Source organism: Phalacrocorax aristotelis, chromosome 13 (genome assembly GCF_949628215.1).
Source record: "Phalacrocorax aristotelis chromosome 13, bGulAri2.1, whole genome shotgun sequence".
NCBI classification, from domain to species: Eukaryota; Metazoa; Chordata; class Aves; order Suliformes; family Phalacrocoracidae; genus Phalacrocorax; species Phalacrocorax aristotelis.
The window spans coordinates 14,104,831-14,132,424 of NC_134288.1; the positions used below are offsets into that span (position 1 = coordinate 14,104,831).

At 40.7% G+C, this 27,594-nt stretch overlaps 1 protein-coding gene across 1 annotated transcript; it reads right to left on the reverse strand.

Annotated features, from left to right (window-relative positions):
• Positions 1-10,046: 10,046 nt before the first annotated feature.
• EDN3 (endothelin 3) lies at positions 10,047-27,118 on the reverse strand. Its single transcript, XM_075108673.1, has 5 exons — positions 26,941-27,118; positions 26,210-26,453; positions 12,637-12,798; positions 12,013-12,117; positions 10,047-11,122 (listed from the first exon to the last, which is right to left on the reverse strand). The coding sequence occupies exons 1-4, from the start codon at positions 26,990-26,992 to the stop codon at positions 12,045-12,047; spliced, it is 531 nt and encodes a 176-aa protein (XP_074964774.1). The 5' UTR covers positions 26,993-27,118; the 3' UTR covers positions 10,047-11,122; positions 12,013-12,044.
• Between the last annotated feature and the right edge of the window lie 476 nt (positions 27,119-27,594).

Genomic DNA, 27,594 nt, shown 5'->3' on the forward strand with positions numbered 1-27,594 from the left:
TTGCTAACGTTCATTCTTTCTTCTGAGTTCCTCCATAACCCCAGTCCATGTGGAAGCGCTGTAGGTACGGTGCCGCACTAGTTGCATGTATGAGAAACATTTGCAGGCATAACGTTCCGCTCTGGAAGCGAACAAAACTGTTCAGGACAGCTACTTCCTTTTGCCTTTGTCCGCTGTTTTTCCAGACAAGTAATTGCATGCTGTTGTTTATTCTTCTGAAAATGCACTTCTCAAGAGCAGCATTTTTTCCCATGCTTTGGTAGTATTTGCAGACTACGCCCTCTTCTAGCTGCATTCAAAGAAGGCCGTATAAATACAGAAGTATTTGCAAAATGAACTTAAATTCTGCCAGATATTACATAATCAAAAAATAGGGAGATGGATCTGATCCCTAGGATGCTGGGACAGCCTCCCCGATTGAGAGGTGAACAGAGCTTTATGGGGAAAGGGTTTTATTTCCAGTTGGTGAATCTGGGAAAGGCATTGCCCACTTTACAGCCTCCATTGGTTGTTTGTGAAACAGAAATGAAGATACTGAATTCTGTGAATGGCTTTGAGAGCTGTGGATAAATTATGGTATGTAAGAACGGGATAGAACTGTTCTCCTAGCCTGTACGGTAGAATCTCTGCAGTCCTCAAGGAAGCTGCATAGTTTTACTTCTGGCAACGTTTCAAAAGGAAACAGCCATTTCTGCTTTCCTCTGTGTCTCTTTGTCTGCTATAAAAGAAATTTAACACTAAGTACTGGAGTAATGCCATTGTTTCCAATGGAGGCTATGATTAGCACTGGGCATTTTGAGGGTAAGGTGTGCTACAAAAACTAATGAGCAGAGCTTTAAGGGTTGGATAGACTATACAACTGTAATTGAAAATAATTGCCCTTAATAGAAAAATGGAATGCAATCATCATCTTTCTCCTGTTCTAGAGAAATGGGCCAAACACTGTATGTTGACAAAAACATCTTAATTAAATATTTATCATAAAGGTAATTTTAGTATTTAACATCCCCTTCCCACTCTTAAAATTTGCATTTAAAACTTAACGAATTACTGCAAAAGTTGGATTTCCAAAAAAAAAAAGGTCAAATTCTAACGTAATTTCCTTAAATAAAAAAGATATCTATGTGAAAGGCAGTGCAGCTAGTAACTTTGGTGTACCAAAGCCTTGTTATATGAAACCAAGGCTTATAAAGACTGAGAAGCTGTTATTACCAGACAGCTACAGACCATGACCTGCCTAGCTTTTTATTTATTTATAGTCTTAAATCTAACTGATTTTTTTACTATCTTCAGTGCTTTTGCTTTTTCTTTTTCTTTTTTTTGGGGTATGTAGCAACATGTGACAGTAACTTGCACAAGCACTTGGACAGTTGTGCAGATACTCTTGGACTAACCTCCAAATCAGTTAAATCCAGACCACTCATGACCATAAATCATTCATGTATAAGGACTTCTCTGTGAGTACGATAAATAACCCTCCATAATCAAAACTAGGGCTGCCACAAGCCTGCACTGGTGGAGTCAGAGGGAAGGGATAATGGAATAAAGAAATTAGACTCTATTCATGTGAATTGTTCTTTCAAATGAAACACTTTGGCACAGCAAACACACTCCAACATTTCCGTTATTGTTGCCACATAGAGGCATTTTTGTTGTCAGTGAGGCATCTCCCACAGGAATATCATTGAACTGTGGTGGGGGCCTTTGCCAGCCTTGCAATAAGGAAAATGCCAAAGTGTAGAAGTTTTCCTTGTAGGAAGGTACAGAGTGAGAATGCCGGGACATAGATGGTCAAACAGTGGAAGTGGCATGTTGTAGTCGTGGGCAATTTTAAGAGTGGAGTCTCCAGGGAACTGCTGCGTCAACAGCATTACAGAAACACCCTCTATCTTGGATTTTTTTTTTCACAATGTCTCTCAACCAGAAAATTCCTCCTCTATGTTGACCGAGTTGCCCTTTTCAATGAAATTGTAACTGAAAAAAATTATTTTGTTACGGTTTTGAGAAGCACTTACTATTTTTAGGAGGGAAGGACTGTGTGAAAAGCTATTTAGTTAGGTAATATGTTATACTTTTATATACACTTAGATTTAATTTGGCACAATCTGAAATGCTAAGCATTTTAGCTTACTTCCTATAGAAAGCAAACCTTTGCCTTTTAGGTAAATGCTGTGAGTATTTGCACTTTTCAAATATTCTGCTGCTTAGAACCACTTTTTGACAGATGGCTGGATGAGCTAATAATCTTAGATATACTTAAATGCCTAGAAGTGCAGTATAAGCAGGTCGTTGGGTGACAAAGTTCATTCACAAGTTTGTCCTTAATGACCCATCCATTGATGTCTGTAATCATTCAAGGCAGCCTGCCTGTTTCTACCAAAATCCTCTGAAGAACTGGGGGGTGGGGTGGGGGACAGGGTTGTATAAATATGCGAGGAATTAACAGAAAAATTGTGTACAATTAAAAGTTTATCTTAAAAAAATGCAAATCCATAAGATGGATCTGTTTTCACAGAATTAATGGTTTCGTGTTCACAATGCTGTAATACATAAGCTTTGAGTGATGTCACTTAGGATTTCCTCCCCACCTTAATCATACGTAAGGCATTTTTTAGTGATGTTTAGCCTGTATTTGTACGAGGTCTCTCTTTGCCTCTGTAGAAGTGGGCATGATACAGCTGTGGACAGTTAGAAGAATTGGCTTTGTCTGTAGAGATTAGAAAGGAACATTTTTGTATTTGAGAAACTGGAACAATAACTGGTTTGCAATACCATTCATATATGATGCTGGTAATAGAAAACATGAATAAATGATAGGAATAATGTCTTTCTAATGGGTCTATATCTACAACAGTTGATTATTTAAAAGTACATTTCAAGTCCTAACAATTACACAAGTTACAGATTGTGAGACTTCACAATTGCAGATGGTTACAGAACAATCAAGTGAGCCCCCTCAGTAAGGTAATTGTTCAATCATGAGGGATTGAGCTAATACGCATGCTGTATAAAATAGGAAGCAGTGTGAGGAGGGTGGGAAGCATCTTTGAGGTAGAAACAAGATTTTAAGAAGACCCTTTGGATGCATGCAGACTAGTAAATAGCCATATTAGAGAAATTAAGCATTTCCAGATTTTTCAAGAAAGTGGTGATGTGATGTTTTGTACAGCATACAATGTTCCTATGGCTTTTAAGTGGAACTCAAGCTTGATAAATATCTTAAGGCTGTTTTCCATAAATGAAATCTCTAAACAGTGGAAGCAGCAGTAGGAGAAACAGACAAAGCACAAAAGGTAGCGAGAGAACAATTTTGTGTAAGAACAGAAGAACACTTGAAAAATAACAGTTGAGTAATGTGGAACGTTAGTTGTCCAGAAAGTTCCTAATTCATACTGTTAGATAACCCCACCACAAAAGTGCTATTAAAGAGGCTGTTTGGAATTTTTTTTAAAAATTCATACCTTATTCAGGCTGGATAAGAAAAACACTTATCAAAAATGTTGGCAGTTGTGCAAAAAAAAGAAAGTTGTTGAAAGATTGTACTGACTTTATTCTTGCTGCAGCAGAGGCAACAGATGCTGGAGGCCTCTCTGTTCCAGATGCTGTAGCTGTGCCATGTTCTTTCTTTACCAGCATTTCTTGAAAATTAGGAAAGGGGAGTTTGGAACTTATGTTTCTTCCAATAGACAGTGTTTGCTCTGAAATTGGTAACTTTTCACACAGTGAGGCAGGCACTGTAGAAGCTGTTTGGAAACAGGCACTGCCTTTTGAAAAAAGAATTACTTACAGTGCTGCATATGTGAAAGTAAAGGCTCTGAGGACTAATTATGAAGACAATGCACGTGACTGGCAAAACACGTTTACTCAGTTTGCTCTGTGAGAATTGGGAGAACACATCTGCAGCATCGATGAAATAAATAATCATTGCAGTAAAATGCCCTGCTCTGGAATCCGCTGCTCGCGTGGCGTAGTGCCATGTATCAAGACGGAGGCTTCAGTGCCCCCATTGTCTTCTCTAGCAAACACGCGGCGGAACAGCTTGCCTGATGCTACCTTGCATGCTGCCCTTAATATGTGCAGGATCATGCACAAAGCTGTACCTCAGGGGTTGGTTGTGGGCAGCTAGGATGTGCGTTTTAATATTACTGGTACTAGTTACAGATGTTGCAATATTGAGACATTTTTGAGCACGGTGGCATAGTGAACACTATGTACATTAGTTTACCTTCTGGGACTGGTTTTTCCCCCCAAGATTCTTGCATAGACTGTACATTGCCAGTAAGTTGCTAGTCAAACATGCCCCTTGCTTAGTTTTCTTTAGGTTTCGGCCTAATACTGCAGGTCCTCAATTTAGATAATGGTAATAACATGCCAGCTTTTCTTTCAAAATGTTTCTAACGCTTCTGCTTGAAAGTACGCAGGGGACTGGAGCCAACCAGCCAAAGCAATACCAACATTGTTTCAGGACAACCAATGCCCACCTGAACATACAGGCAGCCATAGCCAAAGGAAACAGCGGTTCAAGCCTTCTATGTGCCTGGTTCTGGTGGTGATTCAGAGCAGAACTAAAACACTTAGTTTCATGTGTGCGTGCTACTTTAGGGATAGTATGGTAGCGTTTTGTAGACTTTTATTTTCTGGTAGGCAACAGATGACAAATTCCTTGAAAATGTTCAAAGAGGTACATTGACAGTTCCACCAAAAGACATTCATCCTCCACACAACCAGAGCACTTATAAGTAAAATGGTTATTTGGAGACAAAACACAGCTTAGGGCTGGGCCCATAAGGGATCTTAACATGGACCTTGCCCTTGGTCTCACTCTAGTGTATGCAATAAGAGCCTAAGTAATTTACCCAAGATCCCATAATGAGATAGTAGCAGAATCAGAATTATGATCTGGAGGTTACTGAACCATCCCCATCCTACTTGAATGCAGGATTTCCTCTCCTTAAACTTTGTTTTTTTCTTCTGTGCTCCTCCAAATAAGGAATTAAATTTTTCAATCACTTTGGAACTCTGCTTTAGGAAAGAGTGTTAATCAAAGACAAACCTCAGGATCTGGCACAGGTGTGTTGAAGGTTTTAATTCCTTATCAGATTTGTATAAACAAAGGTTTTACATTTAAGAACTCAAATGCTTAGGTTCAATCTGGTTCTTAATTGCAGTGTCTTAAAAACACTGAAAATGTGACCCTTAGCTGACCCATTGCTCTCCAAATTGATAGCAGAAGGAGCTGTAAACTGGCATCATTGTGAAATTAATGGAATTCTCTTCTGTGATAGATATAGGGAAACAAAACACAGGTTTAAAAAACATTATTTTGATAACTGCATCTTAATGGTATCAGAATTGCACAAATACATGCATAGTTCCAGGAATCTTCTAAAAGAACCCCTGGGATTTGATTTTTATACCTGCTTTACTCTGGTTATGTAGTTCACCTAATCCACTAGCCACTATTCAGTATAGACTGCCAGGCCTGGAACACCAAAGAGAACCATAGTGAGATACTAAGGCATTTCTAAATTGTTTCATCAATTTTTTGGGGGTGGGGTGAAGGGAGAAATTTAAAAAAGACAGTTTAATCAAAATGAACTATGAAAACAAAAATGAAAATTATGTAATTGCAATAGAATGAATAATTCCTGGACCAGTACGGCAGCGCTGCCATTTATTAAATGCATGACCACTCACGAATGTCAGGGAGAGATGGTTCACGCTCTGAGAAACAGCTTTAACTGAAATGATTAGTTAATAAATGTAATTTGTTGTCTAATGGAATATCCAGTATAACCAGTAAAAAGGAAACTCTTGGCTTCTCTAACTTTATAGCCCTTCAGTGTGTAAATGATCTTGTCTGTATAGGATTTTAAAATATTCATAGGAAAAAATGAAGCTTGAATGTCAAAGACTCCTGATCAACTTATTGTCAAGGGCCTAGAACTTCAGCTCTTGCAAGTCAATACAGTTCCATTTATGTTGACAGGGACATCTGCAGGAAGTTTGAGGCAAGGTACCCACTTACTGGTGACCAAATGGCAGCACATGGCAAAGATGTTTAGATGCCTAAAGAAACACAGAGGTGCAGGAGGAGTTTTAGATGGGCTTACAGATCTACCTAATTTCTGAAAGTGGTGCAAACAGGAAATTACTAGGAACCTGCTCTGTTATAAAATAGATAAGGATCATACTGAACTAAAACAAGAGAACTAAGCTAGAAGACCTAGATATGGGGAGCGGGGTTCAACGTGGACACTGGTGTGACTCTAGGCTAAAACCCTGTAAGAGCCCAGGGAGGCATTTCCCACGGCAGAACAGGAGCTGAGGATTGACCTTCATCCCAAACCTCTGTTGAAGCTCAGCTGTGCTGCTAACTACTAGCAGGGGTCACAGAGATAGCGTTGGAGTGCAAATCAAGGGATGTGTCTTCCAAAGCACTTCTGAAAGTCTTGGGAGTCAAAAATACTTTTTAAAATGTGCTTTCAAAGAAAGTTTGGCAAGATACTGCTGCAAGATAAACAAAGTTCAATATGCTTTGTTTAACTTGCTTAATGTATTTTAAAATCTATTAGTCCTGACATTTTGCAGCATAAAGCTCTCCAGATCAGACTATAAGAGTATCTTTTCCATTGTAAAAATCTAATAGTGAAAACAGACATTGTTTCCAATCTCAGCTGTTTACAATTTTGCTTGACTACCATCTCAGTAGATTTCAAGCTGTGGATGTAAAAATTTAATATTCATAGGGCTAGAATTTTTTCCTTTTCCTACAATAACTTTTAGTTACATTGTTCAGTCTGACTTATGTTAGCCTGCATTTCACTTGCATCAAGACACACAATTTTGTCATCTTAAATCACCTTGAACCAAATTGTCATTGTTGTCCTCAGCAATCTTTTGCATCAAAGTTATTTTTGCCTCCCTGTTCTGAAAACCAACTCCTAAAAGCAACACCTTAGGTATGTGTGAAAGATGCTAGATGCTGCCAGTGGGAGCATCTTTCAGGCTTGAGTGCTAAGCGTCTGTAAGTATTCAGGCTGGATCCGGCAAGAACACATCCCAGAACTGTGGCCACCATTCTTTTGGTCATCATAAAAAGAGTATTATAGCGTGTGTAACATTGCATTCTTCTCTTGTAGCAAGAGAAATTCTTATAAGGTCTTCTTGCTCAGCTGTGTTTTGTGAGAGAGAAAGGCTTAGATGTCAGACTTGAGGATTTTAAAATCATCAAAAGCATTTCATTCAGCATTTCATTCGGGTGCACATCATGCCAGCAATTTCATGATTTATTATGCAGGAAAAAACAATTCTGTTCTGTATTTAATAAATAGTTGGAAGATACTAGTAGTTACCATTTTAAAACAGATGAGGAATGATTTAAATCATCACGGTTTAGCCACAGAAAATGACTTCTGCCTGTGTGACAATAACCCCAAATGTATCACCTTCTCCCACTCCTGTGTCTGGTAGGCTTCAGTGTGTTACAAAATAACCCTTAGTAAGGGTGAGAGAATTAAATCAAGGCCTATTTTTAATTTGTGTACATTTCTTTATAAAACAAAACATCTCTCCCAGTGAAGACAACTAAAAATCAGTTTCTTTTGCTCCTACATGCCTCATTTTGTCACCCCTCTATTGAGATAACAGAGGATCTACAGAAGAGCTTGACTCCTGGGTTTTACAAGTATTTTAAAATACATGGGAAGAATTCAAAGCAAAAGAATGGTATCTCCAAAAGCTAGTACAGCAAGCAAGGAGCCATTTATTCTAATGTCAGGAAACAAGGCATGAGCTCTGCCCAGGGATAGTCACCTAACTTTGTAGGAAGACGCAGGTATCCCCTTTCACGCCCACAGCTTTGACTGCCCTCTTGGACTCCGACATCAAAGCCTTGCACAAGGCACAGCCAAGCAGTAAGGGGTGGAGGTGGTGATGGAGACTGTCGTCTTCATGGCACTTAACCATTCTTTCTGATACGTTTGCCTGAATGGCTTTGCTGGAACATAAGCCCCATACTTCTTGTCCGTCCTTCTGGGACCAGAATACTGCTCTCCTCTCTGTCGCCACCCTTTGCATTTGACGACTTCATTCACATCTCCTCCCTTCCTTCTTCATCGGCTAAAAACTGAAATGCTTCCAAACCTCCCTTCCATGTTGTTTTCCAGACTCTTGATCATTTGTTGTTGTTACTGTTAATAACTGAAAACTGAACTAGGGAACTAGGAGAGCTATGCAATTGACAGAGCAGAGTTATATATAAATGGGTTTATATGGAATAGAGTAAGAACCAGAACTAGTTACAAAAGTAAACATAAGAGACCTCAAAATAATATCCCAGACCAAGAATAATTCTGCGGTATGCCTAACTACACTCATGTTACATGTTGAAAGAATATTTATTTCTAACTGCTGCAAATAGTCATTTATGATTTATCACATTTTGAGAGTTGTTTTTTAGTTAAACGTTCACTAGCTGCATACGAAACTAATTTTGTGTATAATTTTTAAGAACGGGATTTCAAATTAGCTTAGTATCTTCTAGTTACAAATTAAAAATAGGTAAACTGAGTCCCTAAGAGCTGAGGAATATTAATGGTGACATTTTCTATAAACATATGAAATCAGGTAGAAACAATCTCACGGCCGATAACTAATCCCAGACGGAATAATGGTAGTTCAACTCCAGAACCCAGCACATGTAACTCTCATGTATATGCTGTGGTTGATAGATTTATTTGGAGATATCCACAGTAAACTTCAGATTTTCCCTCTTCTGGGTTTAACAGTTACTTCTCATTTTCTTTCTTTTGCTGTATTTGTGACAGACTGATTTTTACATTAGCTGCTAGCGGTACATCCGCACAACGTTTTCAGCTACTGCGCGGAGTCCCAAAGCCAAACCACCTGCAAGTGGCATTCGCATAGAAAAAACTTGGATTTTTCTTTCTTGAGGAAAAAGCACAACAGTAACACCCTGTAGCCCACTACTCAAGGGCTAAACTTACCTGTAGGCCAAAGAAAGCAACAAATTGCCTTTCTTTTTTTCTGTGAACATTTCACTCTAAAAATAGAGTGAAAGCATGTGGAACTGGGGAAGGTGTGAATCCATCTTCAAATGCAACATTTAAATTGAATTAATGGGGGGGGAGACAGTAGAAATCCAAACGTAGACTGAGCAGTTCATCTAAAAGCTGAGTTTATCAGTTGCAGAGGCACTGACAGCCTTGTTAGCACTTGGGATGTGGGGGGCAGAAAAAATACAATGACGGAAGCTGAAGTCAGTGAACACGGTTCGCAAGAAGATCTCAGTCCAATGACCGCTGCCACCTCGCTTGTCCCGCGATACAACCTTGGCCAGAGGAGGGTTACATTTATAGCAAAAGGGACACACGATCAAAATGTAACTTTTTATGCATAATTATTATCAAAGATTTTTTTATTACATTTTCATACTAAATTCTCAAAGGCAAGTTTCTCTATCACCTGGGCGTATGCATTTGGGGGGAAATTCCAGTTGGTGGTTATAAATGAACATTAAGCATTCTCCATAACAAAGCTCAATTAAAAAAAAAAAAAAAACCAACAAACTATACAGCGTCTTTTAAAAATTTTTGGAAAATAGTATGTGAAGTTGAAGTGTTTTTATACAATAAATAATCTATTTTCTATAAATGTACAAAATCATTTGTACAGCAAGTAAGAAACTGATATAAATGCAATAACTGAAAGATATATTTAATTTTATAACTGTAATAATTTATTTATGAAATATATCCACATATATATAAAATATATCATATATATTTTGGCAAAAACCTCCCTTTCCTGTTTCAAAGTCTAGTACCACTGTTTTAAGCCTATACAATCATTTTTACTGTTAATTTCTTTCCATTTTACTTTTGATTTCCATCTTTCTTCTGATAAAATATAATTTAATGTCATCGGGTTACAGTTTAACCTATGTGCCCTGGGGAAAGTCTGCGTGAAGGTCAGTCAAACAAAAAAAATCTGTAATGTCACAAGTTGGGGAATTTTTTCTTTTTAAATAATACAGAACAGGTTTTCAAAAGTCACTTTTTTTTCCCTAGCGTATTCTTATTTCCTCCTATCAGAACAAGTCCATAATTTCTGAAGAAATAATTTACACTGAAAAATGTCCAGGGCTGGATATAATCCTTATCGCCAAGTGATGATGTTTCAATTAAAAGATAAAAACGTGATTTATAGTACTAGCAAAGGCGAGTGTATGTACTGTGGATGATAACCTATGTAGGGGCTTAGAGTAGCAAAGAGTCTAGTACAGCAAGTGACTCTGATTCTCTGAAGTTTCATTTGAAATTCCACAGTCCTACCCTTTCATCTTTAGGAAATTCTTTGGCATGAATAATTAGAGTTCTGTTCATAAACTACAGTGCATCCTTAAACAATCACTGTAAATATTTTTGAATGGAACTTTGAAGTGCAGGAATAATTTGTGCTTAAATTAGGTAATCTATTTAATACTCAGTGTATATTCTTAACTTGCTATAGTTTATAATAATGTTTATATTAGCCATTCATATTTATTCTGCATAGAAACTGTCACTTAAACATCTGCCACAAAGTTACAATATGATGATTCAGGCTTGCATACATTAACAAGAGAAATATTTTGTATCTGTTTATTCTTAATGAGAACTCATTTATAGGCGATCTCTCTCTAACTCATCACATTCCAACTACAGTTGCTTGCATAAAGCTGTGGATGTATTCTCCGGACATATTGCAAGCAGTAATTGGAACAGTATGTTTCTACCGTACTTTCCTCAAATCACACAGAAAAATGTTTCCTGAAACTTCGTGGTGCTGAAGTTTGGATCTGCCTTTGAACTTCTCTTCAATAGTGATACATTCCCTGGCAGGTTACGTGATTAAGATTATCCTTTACTGAGACTCTCGCGAGGGGAGCATGGGAGAAAGCTGCTTCATACAGGTTCACATGCCCTCCACGTGGCGCTGTTGAAATGAGTGTTGCATGTTGCTGAATTCTCCACTGGCATCAGACTGAAGCATCAAGTTTGTCCATCTAAAGGAAGAGTTTAAGTTCTTGCTTCTGAGCTTCAGCAAATAAACGTTAAAGCTTTGAAAAAAAAAAAAAAAAAACACACCAGAAAAAAACAACTGTTTAATTATTCAGAACTAACTCCCTATTACCTGATAGAACTATGGTTCATCTCCTTGATTATGTGTACACAGAGTGAATGCTACCCGGTTGCCTAATTAGCTCTGATCAAATAATGACAGCAGTTGCAACTTGAGGACTTCTAATCCAAGTGCTCACCTTCATAGCAAGAGATTTTGGGTAATGGTGTGACTTTCTTTTGTTTCTTAGACTTTTCTAGTTCTAATGGCACTTTATATTATCCAGAACTACAAGTATTTGCTTATCCTGCCATTGTTTTGCATTTTGTATTTAGCAATAGTATTAAGGGTAGATTAGGAACTGGAACTTTTTGAAACTGGCTACTAGCTCACAGTAATGTCTGGTGTCTGACATCTGAAGTAGATTTACTTTTCCTTCCAAATGCCTTTTCCACGAAGTTTGTTCTGTTTCTTTACCTTGACAATTTAAGTTTTACTAAAGCACTGCACTGGGACATGTAGCTTAAGTTGTTGCAGTACTAAATGAGTAAAGACATGATAGACAGGAACAGCCCATGCCCTGGAAAAAGAAAAAAAAGAAAGAAAAAAGGGGGTAGTGTTGCTAAACTATGTATTGGCTCATAGCCAAAGAATCTAACTCTTGAAGGAGCTATATCAGCATGTGAAAGGTTGTAGTAGTTCTGTGTATACTAAAGGTTATTTTTCAAAATAAATTAAAAAAAACCAAACAACTCATGGGCCAAATTCTACTCTTATTTAGTAAGAAGTGATAATATTTAGTTGAAAGAATTTAGAGTTCTGTAAATACAAAGAAACTTTATGGAAAAGTAATTTTCTTTTTTTCAGTGTTAAACATCTGTTGCATACCTGACTGTTTGGAATCCTCTGAGCTCTGTCTGCTACTGAAGGAAAGTGTGTTCCTTTTCCCTGCATTGGTCTTTCTCTTCTGTCTTTTTCATTGGTCCGTCGTATCTGGGGAAGAGAGATTTTTCAATTTGTCACTGTGATCAATTACCCTTACAGAGCCAGCCATAAAATGACAATGTCCTACCCTTCATTAGACTACATAAAACTTAAAAGCATTCTAAAACAATGCAATATTAAGCACGCCCCTTACTGGACAGGAGATCTGCTTTTTTAAAAATACCACATCATAAAAAGAAACAGCTAAAAGAAACTCAGAGCAGTACAGCACTGTGTCTGGCCTCTTTCCTTCACCTATTAAACTCTCTTGATTGTGACACATGAGTGTTCTCGCTTTTGTTCTTCCTATTCACTCCCCCCTCCCACATAAGGAGGAAGTGAATAAGCTGCTGTGTAAGTGCTTGGCTGCTGGCCAGGGTTAATCCACCACAACTGGAGATGAGAATTTTATTTAAAATCAATATATTTCTTACTTGGTTTCATTTGATATATGCAACTTGATTAATTTATCTCCATGAAATAGTCAAATCATGTAGATAGTTTGCAATATTAAGAAAAAATACCTACCTTCTGTCTTGCATTCTTCTGCAAAACTGCATACACTGTTTGTCATGAGCATCCAAACAAGAACACCGAAATGAAGACTGCGAAGTACTTTGAATTTGCCCTGTAGACCTTTTGCCTCTAAAACTGCCTCTGTAGTTAGACAGCCCATACGGCACAGTCCTCCTGTTGTGAGAATCACAAATAGTGGATATTTTAGGAGCCAATTAAAATGTTAATCCATACTTTTTCTGTAGAAAACAGCTTTATTGATGCAAATCAATAAATAGCAGCACAATAATGAAACCCTATGCTTATGTAAGGCCGTCTCCCTATGACATCATGACTTCTCTTCAATCAGCTCAGGCTTTCATGAAGTTATAAAGTAGCAGACAATCAGCTTAATGGGCAGAATTAATTGGCAGCTACACTGGCTATCTAAAAAAATTTTATTACCTAACAGCTGATACAAGTATATCCCCAGGTTATTGCTTATTTTACTACTTATTCCTTTACTGAGCTGGTTACCCTCCACAAATGCACAAAATCTGTCACGGTCGGTGCCATAGCTGGTGTGAAGTGACAAAGGAGCTGTGCTGATTTCCAACAGATACGTAACATCACATCGGTGTTCGTCATCTTCATGATTCAGAGCCTGGTTTGCCCTTAATTTTATCATTGAGAAATGGAGAAAACTGCCACCATGATCCGTTTGCTGCATCATGTTTGGAACAGGACCCATTAAGTTATAAATGTGAGAAACAGGTAGATAATCTTCCTCATGTATCTGCTAGTACTTTTCTACACGACAACCCACACTGTACCGCAGCACACCAAGGAATACTAAGAGGTAGTTCTCTTTATTTCCTTGCAGCTTGGCATGCTTTAATGGGTTCTTGAACAGGTTATAGTCAATTTTATTATCAGCAAAGCACATGCTTCATCACTGCCTGCTAACATCCCCAAAACATGTTGGATAGTTTAGACTGATGCCATAAATTATTCTCCTATAAGCTGTTACAGAATCTCAATAGCAAGTGTACGCCATATGGAACTGCTGGAAACCCATGAAAGTTTCTGTGTGCTTAAGGGATGGGCTATGCAACCCACAACTATGCAAACACTAAAAATCTGAAAAGAATCTCATGTTCAATATCGAGAAAGGGCGGCGGGGGGGTGAAGCAGGGGAGAAGAAGTAAGAATAGATCTAGAAGAGTTACAAGAAGATTACAGAACAAAGCCCAAATAATCAGCCTGGAACTGATTATCTGCTGAGAAGGCCCTGGGGGTGCTGGGGGGCCACAAGGTGACCCTGAGCCAGCACCGTGCCCTTGGGGCCAAGAAGGCCAACGGTGCCCTGGGCTGCATGAAAAGGAGTGTGGCCAGCAGGGTGAGGGAGGTTATCCTCCCCCTCTGCTCTGCCCTAGTGAGGCCACATCTGCAGGGCTGCATCCAGGTCTGGGCTCCCCAGTTCAAGAAGGGCAGGGAACTGCTTGAGCATCTCCAGCGGAGAGCTACCGAGATGATCAGGGGACTGGAGCGTCTCCCTTATGAGGAAAGGCTGAGAGACCTGGCCTTGTTTAGCCTGGAGAGGAAAAGGCAGAGGGGGGATTTCATCCTTACCTATAAATATCTAAAGGGTGGGTGTCGGGATGATGGGGCCGGACTCTTTTCTGTGGTGCCCAACGCCAGGCCAAGGGGCAACGGGCACAAGCTGGAACACGGGAAGTTCCACCTCAATATGAGGAAAACCTCCTTTGCTGCGCAGGTGCCAGAGCAGGGGCACAGGCTGCCCAGAGAGGCTGTGGGGTCCCTTCCCTGGAGACGTTGACACCCCGCCCGGATGTGGTCCTGTGCCCCTGCTCAAGCAGGGGGTGGGATGGGATGATCTCCAGGGGTCCCTTCCATCCCCTGCCATTCTGGGATTCTGTGAACCACTAACTTCACACAGTTGTAATGCTTTAATTTGCTTTCATAAAAATATCATTAAGCTATTGATTGGAAAGCTGCAAAATTTCCATTTTCCCTGTGCTCACAGTGGGCTAAAAGGTTCAGAAACACTCTTTTCCTCATCCCTGCAATAATTTTTGATGTAACATCAGTACGGTTGATGCGAAGCATTTATTTAAACCTCTGCACTTATAGTACACATGAGCTTCTAACAGCACATCTCATCTTTCACAGCCTGAACCAGAGCACACCTACCATATACAGATTTATCATAAAATCATACTGAAAGATAGAAAATCAAGAGCAGCATTTCTGTGTGTCAGAGACCATGAGATGGTCTTTCTCCAGCAGATGCTGGTCTGCCTCACCTAAATGCAGAAACTTGGATATTTTCACTACTTACTTTGTTCTATGGCTACGCCCAGACAATGGGAGAGACCAAGAATATGCATATTAGTCTTAAAAGACTTTAGGACTTGATTTTGGCCCCCGTTCTCAGTCATTTAAAAAGCTTTTTGTTGTCTTCAGGGTTAGGGGTGAGTCCCGTTTTATAATTGAAGAGTATTAATAATTCTATACTGCCATCTACTTTAGAGTAATGAATGACAAATGGCTAATGTTTGGCAATTTCTGATGTAAATAATTACTGTATGGTTATACTTCTTGATATGGTTACGTTATTTATGAAGCAATGGCTTGTATTTAGAGACAGGAACAGGAGGAAGTTCCTTTATTTTTAGGAATTGTGAACCTTCTGTGAAAACTGTCTTTTAAAATTCTGTTACTCAACTTCCTGCTCAGATTTAGACTGAAACGAAAAGATGATTTTTGCTTGGTCTAGCCAAACATGAAATCCCTATTTCATGGCAGATATCTTGCCAGGGAATAAAGCAGCTTTCTACAGCTTTTGCAGATGTCATCCCACGTTCTCCTAACAAGATATAAAACACTGCCGTATGTTATTTTCGTTATTTAAAGTGGTTCCTTGTTAAAAAGTCCACTTTTCCAAAATACAATAATAATTTTTCTTACTCTGTCTAAATCAGAATATCTATGGGACTGAGCCGCGGTTTGTCCCGTGTCAGAGGTTCTGCCTGAATTGCCAGAGAGGGAGAAGGGCAGCATGTGTTTTATTCCTTAGTTGCTGCAGTTTGCAAATTAATGGACTACCTAGAATCGTCACCAACTTCCATTTTTTCTTAATACATCAGTATGTGAACTATTGTGATTGAGGAACAGGCCCATTACCAGTCTGCTGTCTTTCCTAAGAGACAGTAAATTCCAGTAAACAGACAGGGATGGAGAACATATTATAATTACAAGTGATAAGAACCATGAATCACAGCCCTAAATAAAGGAGAAAACTGATAATTTAGATGCTGTTTCTGATCTTTCTAATGAACTGCCTTATGGTCTATGAAAGTTATAATGCTTATAAGAGTATGCTTCATAGTTTGGAAAATGTATTCAAGACCACCTCCTTCTCAGTGATCCAGAAATACATGCCAATGCAATGACATTTTCAAGCGTAAGAATTTTAACTAGAATGCCCAGGCAAAAAGTTTTACATAAGCTAATGTGCAGATTCGCCAATCAGAGGTAGAAATATAATAATTCTCCCAACATGCCTGCTTTTTATTTCTAATCCAAAAATTCAAACCCAAACCAGATAAACTTCAATAGGAACCCAGAGTCTTTCCAACAGCATTCAGAAAGAGCTAAAAAATACAGCAGATATTTATCGCCTGGCAAGTTGCTCTGATGCAACTCATAAATCACAACATTTAAACAAATGTTAGAGTGTGTATGGTTATCATTCCAGCTACTGAAAATGTTAGTATTTCAAGTTAGTTCATGCCTCTTTCTCAGCACTTCAGAAGTGAAAGGAGATGCCAAAGTGATTCAGTTGAACAAGTATCACCATTTGCCTAGCAGCATGCTTAATCTTAGATTGTTACAGGTGATTAACAAATGCCGCTTTTTATTATTTATTACTATTTTTTTTACTGTGCTGCAATGCTCAGGTTCAAAGGGTGGCAAGTGGAATCACAATTTCTACATGCTGAGTAGGAATTATTTCCAACATGTAACTGTCACCAAGCATTTGTGTTGCTAAGAAGTCTGCTTTCCATTTTAGGTGAGGCATCTGTTTTCTTTAATCAAAGCATGCTATAATTTTAGTATACACAAGGCAGTTTGTGTCTCCACAGTGAAGATGAGGAAGAGCTGAACGAGGCAGAGGCAGATTTGTTGGCTAGCTATCTGCTAGGCTTCTGGGGATCCTGAACAACCAGTTGCCTTACACTGTGTTCCTTATGGTTATGACCAAATCTCTGGCCAAAGTACTGGTTAAGAGCCATTTACAAACTTTCCGGAAATTTCTATGCAAAATCCACAGATTTTTTTCAAATTTTTTTATTGTTTATATTTCACAAGAAATTTTGAATTTCTGACCTTTAAATCAGTATGCATCATTTCTTCCTTCAGGAGAACAAAATCCTCCTGAAGCAGTGAAATGGGTTTCCATATATTTAACAGCTAATATGTACAGTGTGTCCTTTACGCCCTTCTTCCCTGCAAAGCAGAGAACAAGCAAACCTATGCAATTCTGGATCAGCCTTTCCAAGGTACTACTTTCAACTGGAATCTGTGTGGCAACATACAAACCTGAGACTTACATGGAATTGACCCTCTTTTTTAGAGTTCAGTTACTAGTATGATTAGGCAGCTGGGGAACAGGTGCATAAAGTCTGAATGCTCAGTTTTAAAGCACTTTCTAAATTACAGAAGGTATGAGTTTAAGGAAATAGTTTCTGCTTCAGCATAAGCCATTTGTTCTGTATTCTGTATGCAAAAAAAAAAAAAAAGATGCTAACACAACTCTCCAGTACCTGGAATTATTCCATATAGTGAAATTATGATTAGTCAGTGCAATGGATCTGTTATCTATTATAATTCCATGTATAATATAGAGCAGCACAAAGCTAATCAAAGCACAGTGTGCTCTTGTCATTTGAAACAATCTTTTGATTTCTGCAATGGAAAGAACACACAGCAATCTTCAGGTCAGCCAATGTTCCTCCTAGAATTTTAAAAGAAAAAAAAAAAAGCATAGATCTGTGGATTGGATACTCAGATGCCAAAATAACCTGGATTATTTCTGTACTTTGTGTCCACAAAACACATTTGTAAAACTCTCCCCCTAAAAGTCAGCTAGCTCTTGAAGCAAGTTTTTGCCATTAAATTAACAGAGATAGGCATTTGTTTGCTGAAAATGACAAGAAGTACTGAGTAACAGTGAAACAGCCATTCTGAACCAGTGATATCAGTAAGAATTTCCCACAGAAAAAAACCACCCAGTGAATGACTACTACCTTCAAGTCTGATTGGGTAGCACGATTTGCCTAAGCCCTGCTGTCCCTCATTTGTACCACAGTAAATTATCAGAATTCAGGCAGACAAATCCAATTGGTTTAATTTTTACAACATGTGGCCGAGTTTCTCATGCTATGTTATAATTGACCTATGAGCTGCTATTATTTTCTACTTTCCCAGCCACTTAAACACAGTAGATACCTCCAGGGCACTTGAGAGTTTCAGCCAAAACAAAGGGATGAGGGGGTTGCAGCAGTCATCTCAGATGCTGTGATTTCAGTATTCAGCAATATATTTTCTGGCATGCATCCAGGCCAGCAAGGCTCCCAGGAGTCTCCAGTATTTTCAGACAATCTTAAAATGTATGAGATCCCTGTAAGGACCACTGAGAATAAAGAATGTGGAAAGAAAGCAAAATCTAACATCCTCCAAGTGAAACAAAATGTCTCCAGAATGAAAGATGCTTGGGGGAAATAACAGATATTTCTGTGTATGCTTTAATACAAAGCTACTGCAGTAATGCTGTACAGTTCTGTGGCTGAAGAGATCATTGGCTGCTCTGAAAGTTGGCTCCAACTCATTCTGTAACAGGTATAGTTTTTAACAGAGTAGTTCCCAATAGGTGTACCTCCTCTATTACCTCTTCTTCTTCAAAGTGCTATACTTGTTGGTCTTCTTTCATCCTAACCACATCCTCCATTCACAGAAGCTGTACTTTTTCTGAGTAGCTTTGTGCAGTTAAAATTGTTTTCAGACGAAACAAACTTTTATCCTTTATAGCCACACCTTTATTTTCCACATTCTCAATCTAGCAGTAGTCAGCGTTCCCAGATACCAAACAGGCTACTGTTACCCAAAAAGGTGTACCTCCATGACCTTGCTGGATTTGGTTTAACCTTCACTTTCTTTTTTGTCTTATTCTGTAAGTAACACTTGTTAAGTAACTAGTTAATTACTTATAGCTAACTTTGGTAATAAGCTAAGGATTGCGCATGCCTGCTTCATCATCTACTTTCACTGACCACATGACTTCTTTGATTTCCCTCCTACTGGGACTTTGTGGTACCTAAGTATTGTGAGAGAATCCAAAGGCTTTTTACCCCTAGTCATCCTCCTCCTGCAGCTGTCAAAAGGCTGTTACGTATTTTCTGTTTCAAATATAATCAGAGAAATCTCTGAGCTGTTGAGTGAAAAGCTGGGCAACATGTCTTGAGGTAAGAAACAGGAAACAAGCGGGGGTGGGGGGTTGCGGGGTGTTCCATTAACACCCCAAATACCCAGAGAGGCTGCGTAGAGCTCACCTGACCTCATCAGCTGAGCCCTTCTTTCACAGAAATACCTCTCAAAACAACAGTCCTCGTATCCTTCAGTAGCTTGTACCACCCCTAACCTGCTCCCCGTTCTGTGGCATGATATATGATTGTTAGTTTAAATAAATAAACAAAATCACGTGCAGCATTTTTTCTCTGTGAGGCCCAAACTCCCACAATTTCTTTTTTTTCCTCTGACTGGCAGAGTGTCTTATTGGTAAGTGGGCTGGTTCTACACTGAGGTAAATCCCAAAAGGCAGAGCAGCTGGAAAATACAGATGAAAGGAATCAAAATAAGTGTCAAGTAGTAGCTTTTTCACACTAAAATTCAGAGTACATATTGCTGGCTTCTGAGCCACCATACCAGGGTACACAAAATCTCACACTCTAATGCATGCTTCTACTGCTCCCCACAGTGTGTATAGCTACTCCGAAATCCACTGCTGGTTTGAAAACAAAACAAAAACCCAGTGGGAAATAAACACATGGTGTTAAAATTTAAGACTGATGAAAATGACTGTGGTTTGACAGCCCTCAAGACTGTTTATTCTTAGAATTAGACCAACATGAGCAGCAGTAGTGAAATTTCAAGGCACTAGTTAGTAGCGTGTCTCGTCCCTGACCCCATCTTCAGCAGGGCCAGCTCCTGCGGTGACGGGGGATTTTAGTCTGCAGAGCCAAATCATTTCAAGTCTTTCTGAGAATACTGCTCTTAAAACATCAGTACTGTGAGTACTATAAATAAGCTCTACAGGAAGACTAAGAGGATATAGTCTACTTTTAGAGTGTGGAGGGCAAGCAAGCTGTGCACGTTTCAGAGTAAGACACTGGAAGTGTGAAGTTGGTACATGATTTAGATATCTAAGAATAGCTATGTTTTAATAACAGGCCTAAAAATCAAATCAGTTTGTCCGTGAGAAAACACAACAATAACAGCAGAAGCCTGTTACTATGTTCAATAAATCTATTTGAACTACTCTCCATCTGATGTGAAGATTTGTGAGCCTTTTTAACACCAAGGATCCTCAGATTTTTAGGATTAGAGATGTTTACAATCTGTCATTTAAGTTTTCACAAAAATTTGTTAACTAAATGAAAAAACTTAGAAGGAATTGATGGAGATAAGGAAGATTATCTGCCTTACACTTGGTATTTCTTCTACCAGTGAGTATGACCATAGATTCCACAGCTTTAGTTATTTTAATTGTTACTAGCTTGTTAAGATTTTTCTTTCTCCTTCAACGTCCAGGCTACGTTAGGACATACAGTGCACACACATAGTCTAATCTTGATAGCATCCACACATGTAAGACAAGGCGATTTCAGTGAATACACGGATAGTAAAGTCTGCAAAACGCAGGGCAAAATTCATTCAGGAAAATAAAATCAACGCAACAGAAGATTCATCGCTTCCCTGTTGGCACTTGGTTCTAATAGTTAACCATGTGCACTGTTTAACCAAGAGATCAGCTTCCTCATTTGAATTGCCTGGCTTGCAGCCACCGTTTCATCATCATGCCTTTGGCTAGCAGATATTTTCAGTCTTATCTATTAAGATTATAAGCAAATGCTTAATTGTTTTGCTGAACAAGAGTTCTTTAGCTGTGTACTTTTATTTCTAGTAATATACGGGACATCATCTATACTTATATAATGATGAAGGTAATTCTCAAAAAATAGGGTAACTATAACACTTTATAATACAACTTAATATCCATAAGGATAAAAAGCATTTTAAATTGTTATGTGGGCTTCCATCCCACAAAATTCAATCATCAATGAGATGCGGGTAACAAAAATATGTTATGAAAGAAAAGTTAGCCAGCAGAGCATACAGTTACAACAAGAGCTTCCAATTGGTTAAGTCTTTTCTTTTGGAACAGCATCCCAAGACATCATTCCCTCCTATATATGAGCAAAACTATGAGTGAAGCGGTGATAGGGTACAAGTCGTTCCGTTCTGAGTTGACTTTCTCATGGTGACCTAAGCCAGGAGTGAGCAAAGATCATTGACTTGTAACTGTTAGAGAGCTGATTGTATGTGGAATCAGCTGCTCTTGTCTGTTTCGCTTCTAAGAAGTCCCGGACCCCTAACAGACGCATTTGTCAGCTGTTTCAGGAAAGACCAAAGAAATGAAAGTGTATGAAAGGCCTTTCTCACCCCAGCAGGTGGTCACATTAGGTCAGGAAACCAGATTTCTACAGGGGAACAATCTAGAGTCAACCTAGTGCTAAATTTTGATGGCCGCTTAGGAATATCTGACCTGCTTATGTTACAGAAGTGAATTTCTTCTTTATCGAAGTGACAAAACACCAAATCCTTGTAGTGTCACCATGTAACCACGTGCCGTGAAACACTCACCATATCCTCTACCAACATACACCGCGCAGAGCAAAACAACAGGCTACAAGCCAGTGCACGTCCTTTTCCTTCGACTGAGGAAACAGAACATGTGTAACTACGGAGGATCAGAGACGCCAACACAAAGATGTTAGATCAAATCCTTCCTTTCGCTTTGTCCATCCAACACTACTGATTCAGAAACTCATGTAATTGGTGGACAAAACTCTTAGATCATCATGTAAGCTGGTCTTTACAACATGGTCACAGAATTTCATTCAGTTACTCCTCTTTTGAGCATAACAGCGAATACTGAAATAACACATGTCATTGAGAAAAAAAACCTTTTGCTTCAATTTAGACGCTTCAAGAAATTATTATTTTTGGTCCTTAGTTTGAGTGAGGAAATAACTTCACCATTGTGGATCTATGCTAATTCTCCTCTGAAACTGGATTGTTGCCATAAATTCTTCTTATACTTTTATTTCAGAATTAAAACTGCTTGAGTACCTGATATTGTGTCCTCGTGATAGTATCACTTCCTTATAGTTATCACCTTTTCGTCTTTTACTAATCATTCTGAGCATCTCTAAAGCTTCACACAGCAATATTAATGTCATTAACTGAACCACATTTTGCTGTCAGAAGCACAAGCTCATACTGAAATACAGGACACCCTTGAAGAAGCGTAGATCTAAAAGAAGTCTTGCCTCTATCTTCTTCTTTAACTTATAGCATTAAGCATCAAGTTGTGGCTGTATTACATCAGTGGGTACTGTTTTAAAAGACAATTCGTCCTTTCCTCTTTAAAACATCTGTAGCTATAGACCAAGATAAGCATAATTAATCACTTGACAAGGCAAAAAAAAAAAGCCTTGCAAACTAATTCCTGAGTAATCAATCTTATCAGGGAGAACAATTTTCCAGCTTTAAATTATCTGTGTTATGCAACCTTTGGCTACGCCACATAATTGTATCACTCTGACTTACCTGACTTGATTTAGGTTGTCTTCTTTTCCTCTTAAGGCTCACTGCTCCCAGCATAAAATATTCACTATGTCAAAATAACACTGGTGCGCTTAGTGGTCTGGACTTAGCAGCAGTGATTCATGGACAAGTATAAAGCAATACTGAACCACGTGTGCAGAAGTAATTTCTCATTTAATTGGCAATAACTGCTGAGAGTCAGAGGCTGCATATCCTGCAATTTTGTGCTCTTCAACAACTGTCACTCTGCTGATGTAAGTGGTTTCTCAGCAAGAATAGGAATAGACCCTCTGTCATCACTCTGCCTCCAACAGTTTCAGTAAGAACTTTAACTCCTTTTCCAGACAAGGAGGAGAGGCCATGACCAAGATTTGTTTTGAACCTATTACAACAATGCTTAACAGCATCTTCAGTTGGGAAAAGCAGAGGGAAGAAACCAGAGGCAGAAGCAAAGTTTGTTTTTGAAGTATGGAGGAGAGAGTAACCTGGAAACAGAAAATATTAAGGAATTTGTGATGGGAATAAGAAATGATAAAGTGAAGGACATAAATCAGGGGAAATCAGAAAGCAAAAAATAATAAAAAACAATTCAAGTGTTTGATGTAGGAAATAAAACAACAACGACAGAAAAGATAAGTACCTAAGCAGGAAAAAGATCAGAATCAACAGATGTCAGGAAAACTCCAATCTTTAACACCATCCTGGCCTCCATTGAGTGCACGGTCCTCAAAGTTGCATTTGAGCCAAATTTTTTGGAAATACAAAAACTTTAACAACATGGTACAACAACAACGTAACAGCACCATTTACAAACAGCCAGTCTGTACAGACCCAGGGGTTACTTCCAGTTCAAAGAAGTTAGCGTAACTTTCTTGGGATATTAAATTGCACAAGCAGGCCTGATTTCTCTCATTCACATCCAGAAGTACCTTTTGACTTACTGAGACGCTGTTCCAAGTAGGACACCAGGCCAGAATTAGTGCCTGTTCATTCAGACATGTGACATGAAATCTTAAGCCTGCTTCTGTTACACTGATCATGGTCCAAAACATCTAGTATCTCCACACGTACTTATTTCGGTGACTACCTCTGCCCTCACATATAGAAGCACTTCTAGGAAGAATCCTAGGACTTTTGAAAATTGAGACTGCGCTCTTTCAGCTTAGAGGGAGGTTTGTACATCTGCCTGGCCTGTAAACAGAGCTTTTCCTTCCATTGCTCACCTTCCTGGCTCAGAGCAGGGAAGTCTCAAGAAACAGCTGGAGGAGCAGGAGAGCAAGGCAGCCCAGTTCAGACACCTGGCTCTTCCAGCCAAAGTGCACCACTCTTGACACCGCAGCCAGCCAACTTTGAGAGGGCCTCCTTTCCCCAACTTTCCTCAGTGCTAATGAGCATTTACAGATTCCAGAAAATCCAGTTCCTACTGGGCTACTTCCCCTATTTTCCATCATTATCCACTCACTGTTTATCAACCTGAGAGGGTCCCCAGCAATCTAGTTAACCTAGTTCCAACAGTGTTATTAGGTTATGCAGGTTCATGTCTTTGGAGCACAGTAGCTAAAAACATATCATTCTATGTGAATATTTAATATTTAAATTGAATATTAAAATAGAATACATTTGTTCTGTTACTTGCATAGAAACATCCAGTCAAATGGCATAAAAATTACGTGTGATAAGAATCAAAATCTCCTAGAACTCAGGTCAAATCGTCACAGGCTAACCTATAGACTGGACAGTGCGGGTAGACTTTACATATCTGAGAGATTTGCTGTTATTTTATGTACAACTACAGTTAAGAAAGCAGATACTTATAGCCCCAACTGTTTAATATTTGGACTATTATACGTACTTCATTGCTAATGCTATAGGTATCATGAAAATGTTATATATCTCTATTCTGTATTTTTTGTTCTTTCTTTAGTGATGTTTGCACAAAAGCTTCAGATAGGAAAGAATTCTCAGGATATCCTGAAAAAAAGAAAAGGGGGGGGAGTAAATTAACAGAATTCTATTTATTTGGTGTGTAGAGGAAAAGGAATGTCATTCCATTTTCAGTGGTGAGCTCTGACTTAAATATACTGAGTCATAAATATTTGGCTAAAATAATTCCAAATAATCCTGGGGTGGATTAGTGCAGGTATGGAACTCAAAGAATTGAATGACTTGTATGAATACACGATACTTACAGGTTGGTAGAGGTTCAAAAAACTTGTCCTCAGACATGGCCTCTAGCCAGGACACACATGTGAATTTACAAATTAAGTGCCCTAAACCCCATTTGTCTCAACCTCTTCTACAGCTACTTTCTATTTTCCTATTCCTTTTGTTATTTTAATCTGAATCAATTGCAAAGCTTTTAATCAAAGGCAGATCCAACTCAGTACAAATGTTCCCAAACTGTAGTCAGTGGAATCCTTGATGGTGCGTGTAGAAGTTCACAGTTGTGCAGTCCCAAGATCTTTAATTCTTGAAGTTCATCAAAAGAAATCTGGTTTTAGATTCATCTGGTCTCCTGATTACTTTTTAATGAACTGATTGCTGTGGTTGCTATAGGACTGAAACCTACTAGTCTATGAAAATCTTTACAAATCCTTAAGATTGTTTTAGTTACTCAGAGAGACAGGATATATACAACAGTCTAGGAAAAGGAGGCCTCTAACCTTTAGGGTGTAGGCAATGCCTACACTCTTCCTGGATGATTTCATTAACTGGTGTTCGTTCCAGACCCTGCTTTTCTGCATACGTGCTCCCCCCCCACTGACCTGTGTGAAACCCAGAATTTCCGATTCATGGGAAATGTTGCGTTTTTCAAAAACTGTTTTTGTTATGAGTTGATGCAAAAGCTTATGTTTGTCATTCCCATAAACCATAATTGCAAAAGATGTTCTTTTGTAACATCTTAAATCTGGTATAGTGAGGTTTTCAAAAATTATCAATGCCAATAATTTTTCCACATGAATTTTTATCAAAAACCGTGCCGTTGCACACGCACAGTGTCCTTTCCTTTCCCAATGAGTGGTTTTTTTTAGAAATAGGTCTCTCCTGCAAAATAACTACCTTTTCCCCCGTGGTTGTGCCCCAGTTTTGCTCAGGCTGCACACGCTGCGCGGGGCCAGGAACACCCGCACGGCCGTGCCCCGCTGCGTGCCCGCCGGTGCGCACCGGGAACGCACCGGGCTGGGGCGGGCGGGACGGCGGCCGTTCGCCCGGGGGTCCCCCTGGCCCCCCGGCACCCCCGTGTCCCGCCGGCCGGGCCGCCCCGCGAAGCCGGGCAGGTGTCAAGGCGGCGAGGGAGCGCCACGCCGCGCCGCCCGGGGGCTCGGGAGGCCCCGCCGGCGGAGCCCGGGCTACCTGGCGAGCAGGGCGGCACCTCCCGCCCCTCCCTGACCCCGGCGGGGGGCGGCTCCGCCTTGCGCGGCGCCCCCGCTCGCGCTCTCCCTCGGGGGTCGCCCGGGGGGGCGGGCAGGGAACCCACTTCCCCCTCCCCGCCCGTTACCGCCCCGCGGCGGGGCCCAGGCCGCCACACCGCCCCCTCGCCTCCCCCCCCCCCCCCCCCCAGCCGCCCGCGAGGGTCGCGGGGCCCCCTTCGCAGCCCGGCCCGCCATTTCGCGTCCCCGCCGCCCGCACTCACTCCGGGGTGTTGATCCAGATGATGTCGAGGTGGCAGTAGTAGACGCACTCCTTGTCCTTGTAGGTGTAGCAAGTGCAGCGCCGGGCTCGGCGCCGCAGCCCCCCGCCGTCCGCCTTGGCCCTGCCGCCGGCCGGCACCGCCGCTTCGCTCTCCTCCCGCTCCTTCTGCCCCAGCGCCGCCGAGCGCGCCTCGCCGCCGGCCGCCAGCGGCAGGGAGCGGGGCCGGGGCCGGGGCAGCGCCGACCCTGCACGGCGGGAATGCGAGAGCGGCGCTCAGCTCCCCCCTGGGCCACCCACCGCAGCGCCCGGGCCCCCCCCGCACGGCAGCATCCCCCCCCCCACCGCCCCGCACTCCCTTCCCCAGTGCCTCACAGCCCCTTTTGCAACAAGACCCGTCGCCACCAGCCCCTGAAAAGTTTCAGGGCCGTTAAAAAAGCACTGCTATACTGCTATGTTTATATTTACTGCAGCGTGGCGGGGCGCAGCCCGAGGCTTGGGGTGCATCGCTAGCGAGTGTTTTTGTTTTAATCCTCCGTGGGGCCAAATGATGTCTTTGGCGTCTCGTTATTTACCGCGCGTCGGAGTGGGCTATTGCTTACAGCCTTTTGGAAGGAGAAGAAATAAAAGAAAAAAAAAACAACCAAAACCAAACCAAACATACACACCAAAAAACCCAGCCTTTCTTTGTGTGCATGCGTGGAAATGGCAAAGAAAGAAAGAAATTCGTGTTACCTGCAGTCGACGTAATTGTAAGTCCAAAGAGGAACAATAAACCCAGCTCCATCAAACCCAAATTGCACGCTTGTTAACTGCCGGCAAAGGTGAACTGCAGGGGCGACTGCACCGACCCAGGAGGAATCACTTCAGGTTGGAGGCAGGGAGTATCCTGGGGCTGGCGGCACTCGCTGCTCCCCGGCGTTCGCTCCCGCACGGAGGTGTGATTAGTGGTTTCCCCTCGCAGTTATTTTCCTCTAGTGCAGACTTAGTCCTGAAGGGGTGAGTGTTGTCAAGAGCAGGGAAGATCCATCGCTTGGCTTTTCCCACACACACCCCCCACCCCACCCCACCCCCAAATCTGATCAGAAACCGGAGCTGCTGTTTTCCAGCTGCAGACGCCTCCCACCCGCGGACAGCTGCTGCCTCCCTCCCCCCCACCCCCGCTCCCACCCCCGGCCCCCGCTTCCCACCCCGCGCAGGTAAAAGGCAGGGATAAAGCAGCACATCCTCCCCAGGGACGGGAGGCGCAGCCCTTTTGTTATTGCTAATGCTGGTCTTAGTTCATCACTTCTAAATGATCTGATCGGTTGTTCTGTGTGTAATTCCAGGAGGACAGAGGGTTGCTCGCGCCGTAAAAATGCAAAGTTTTGCCTCAGATCTGGGCTACAG

Bases quoted from the DNA above. Each gene is read 5' to 3' on its own strand.
- EDN3 (XM_075108673.1), bottom strand. From the start codon at position 26,992: ATGGAGCTGGGTTTATTGTTCCTCTTTGGACTTACAATTACGTCGACT. The intron at 26,454-26,940 runs GTAACACGAATT...CCCGCCGTGCAG, and splicing joins TACAATTACGTCGACTGCAG to GGTCGGCGCTGCCCCGGCCC. The intron at 12,118-12,636 runs GTAGGTATTTTT...TCTCTTCCCCAG, and splicing joins AGAAGAATGCAAGACAGAAG to ATACGACGGACCAATGAAAA.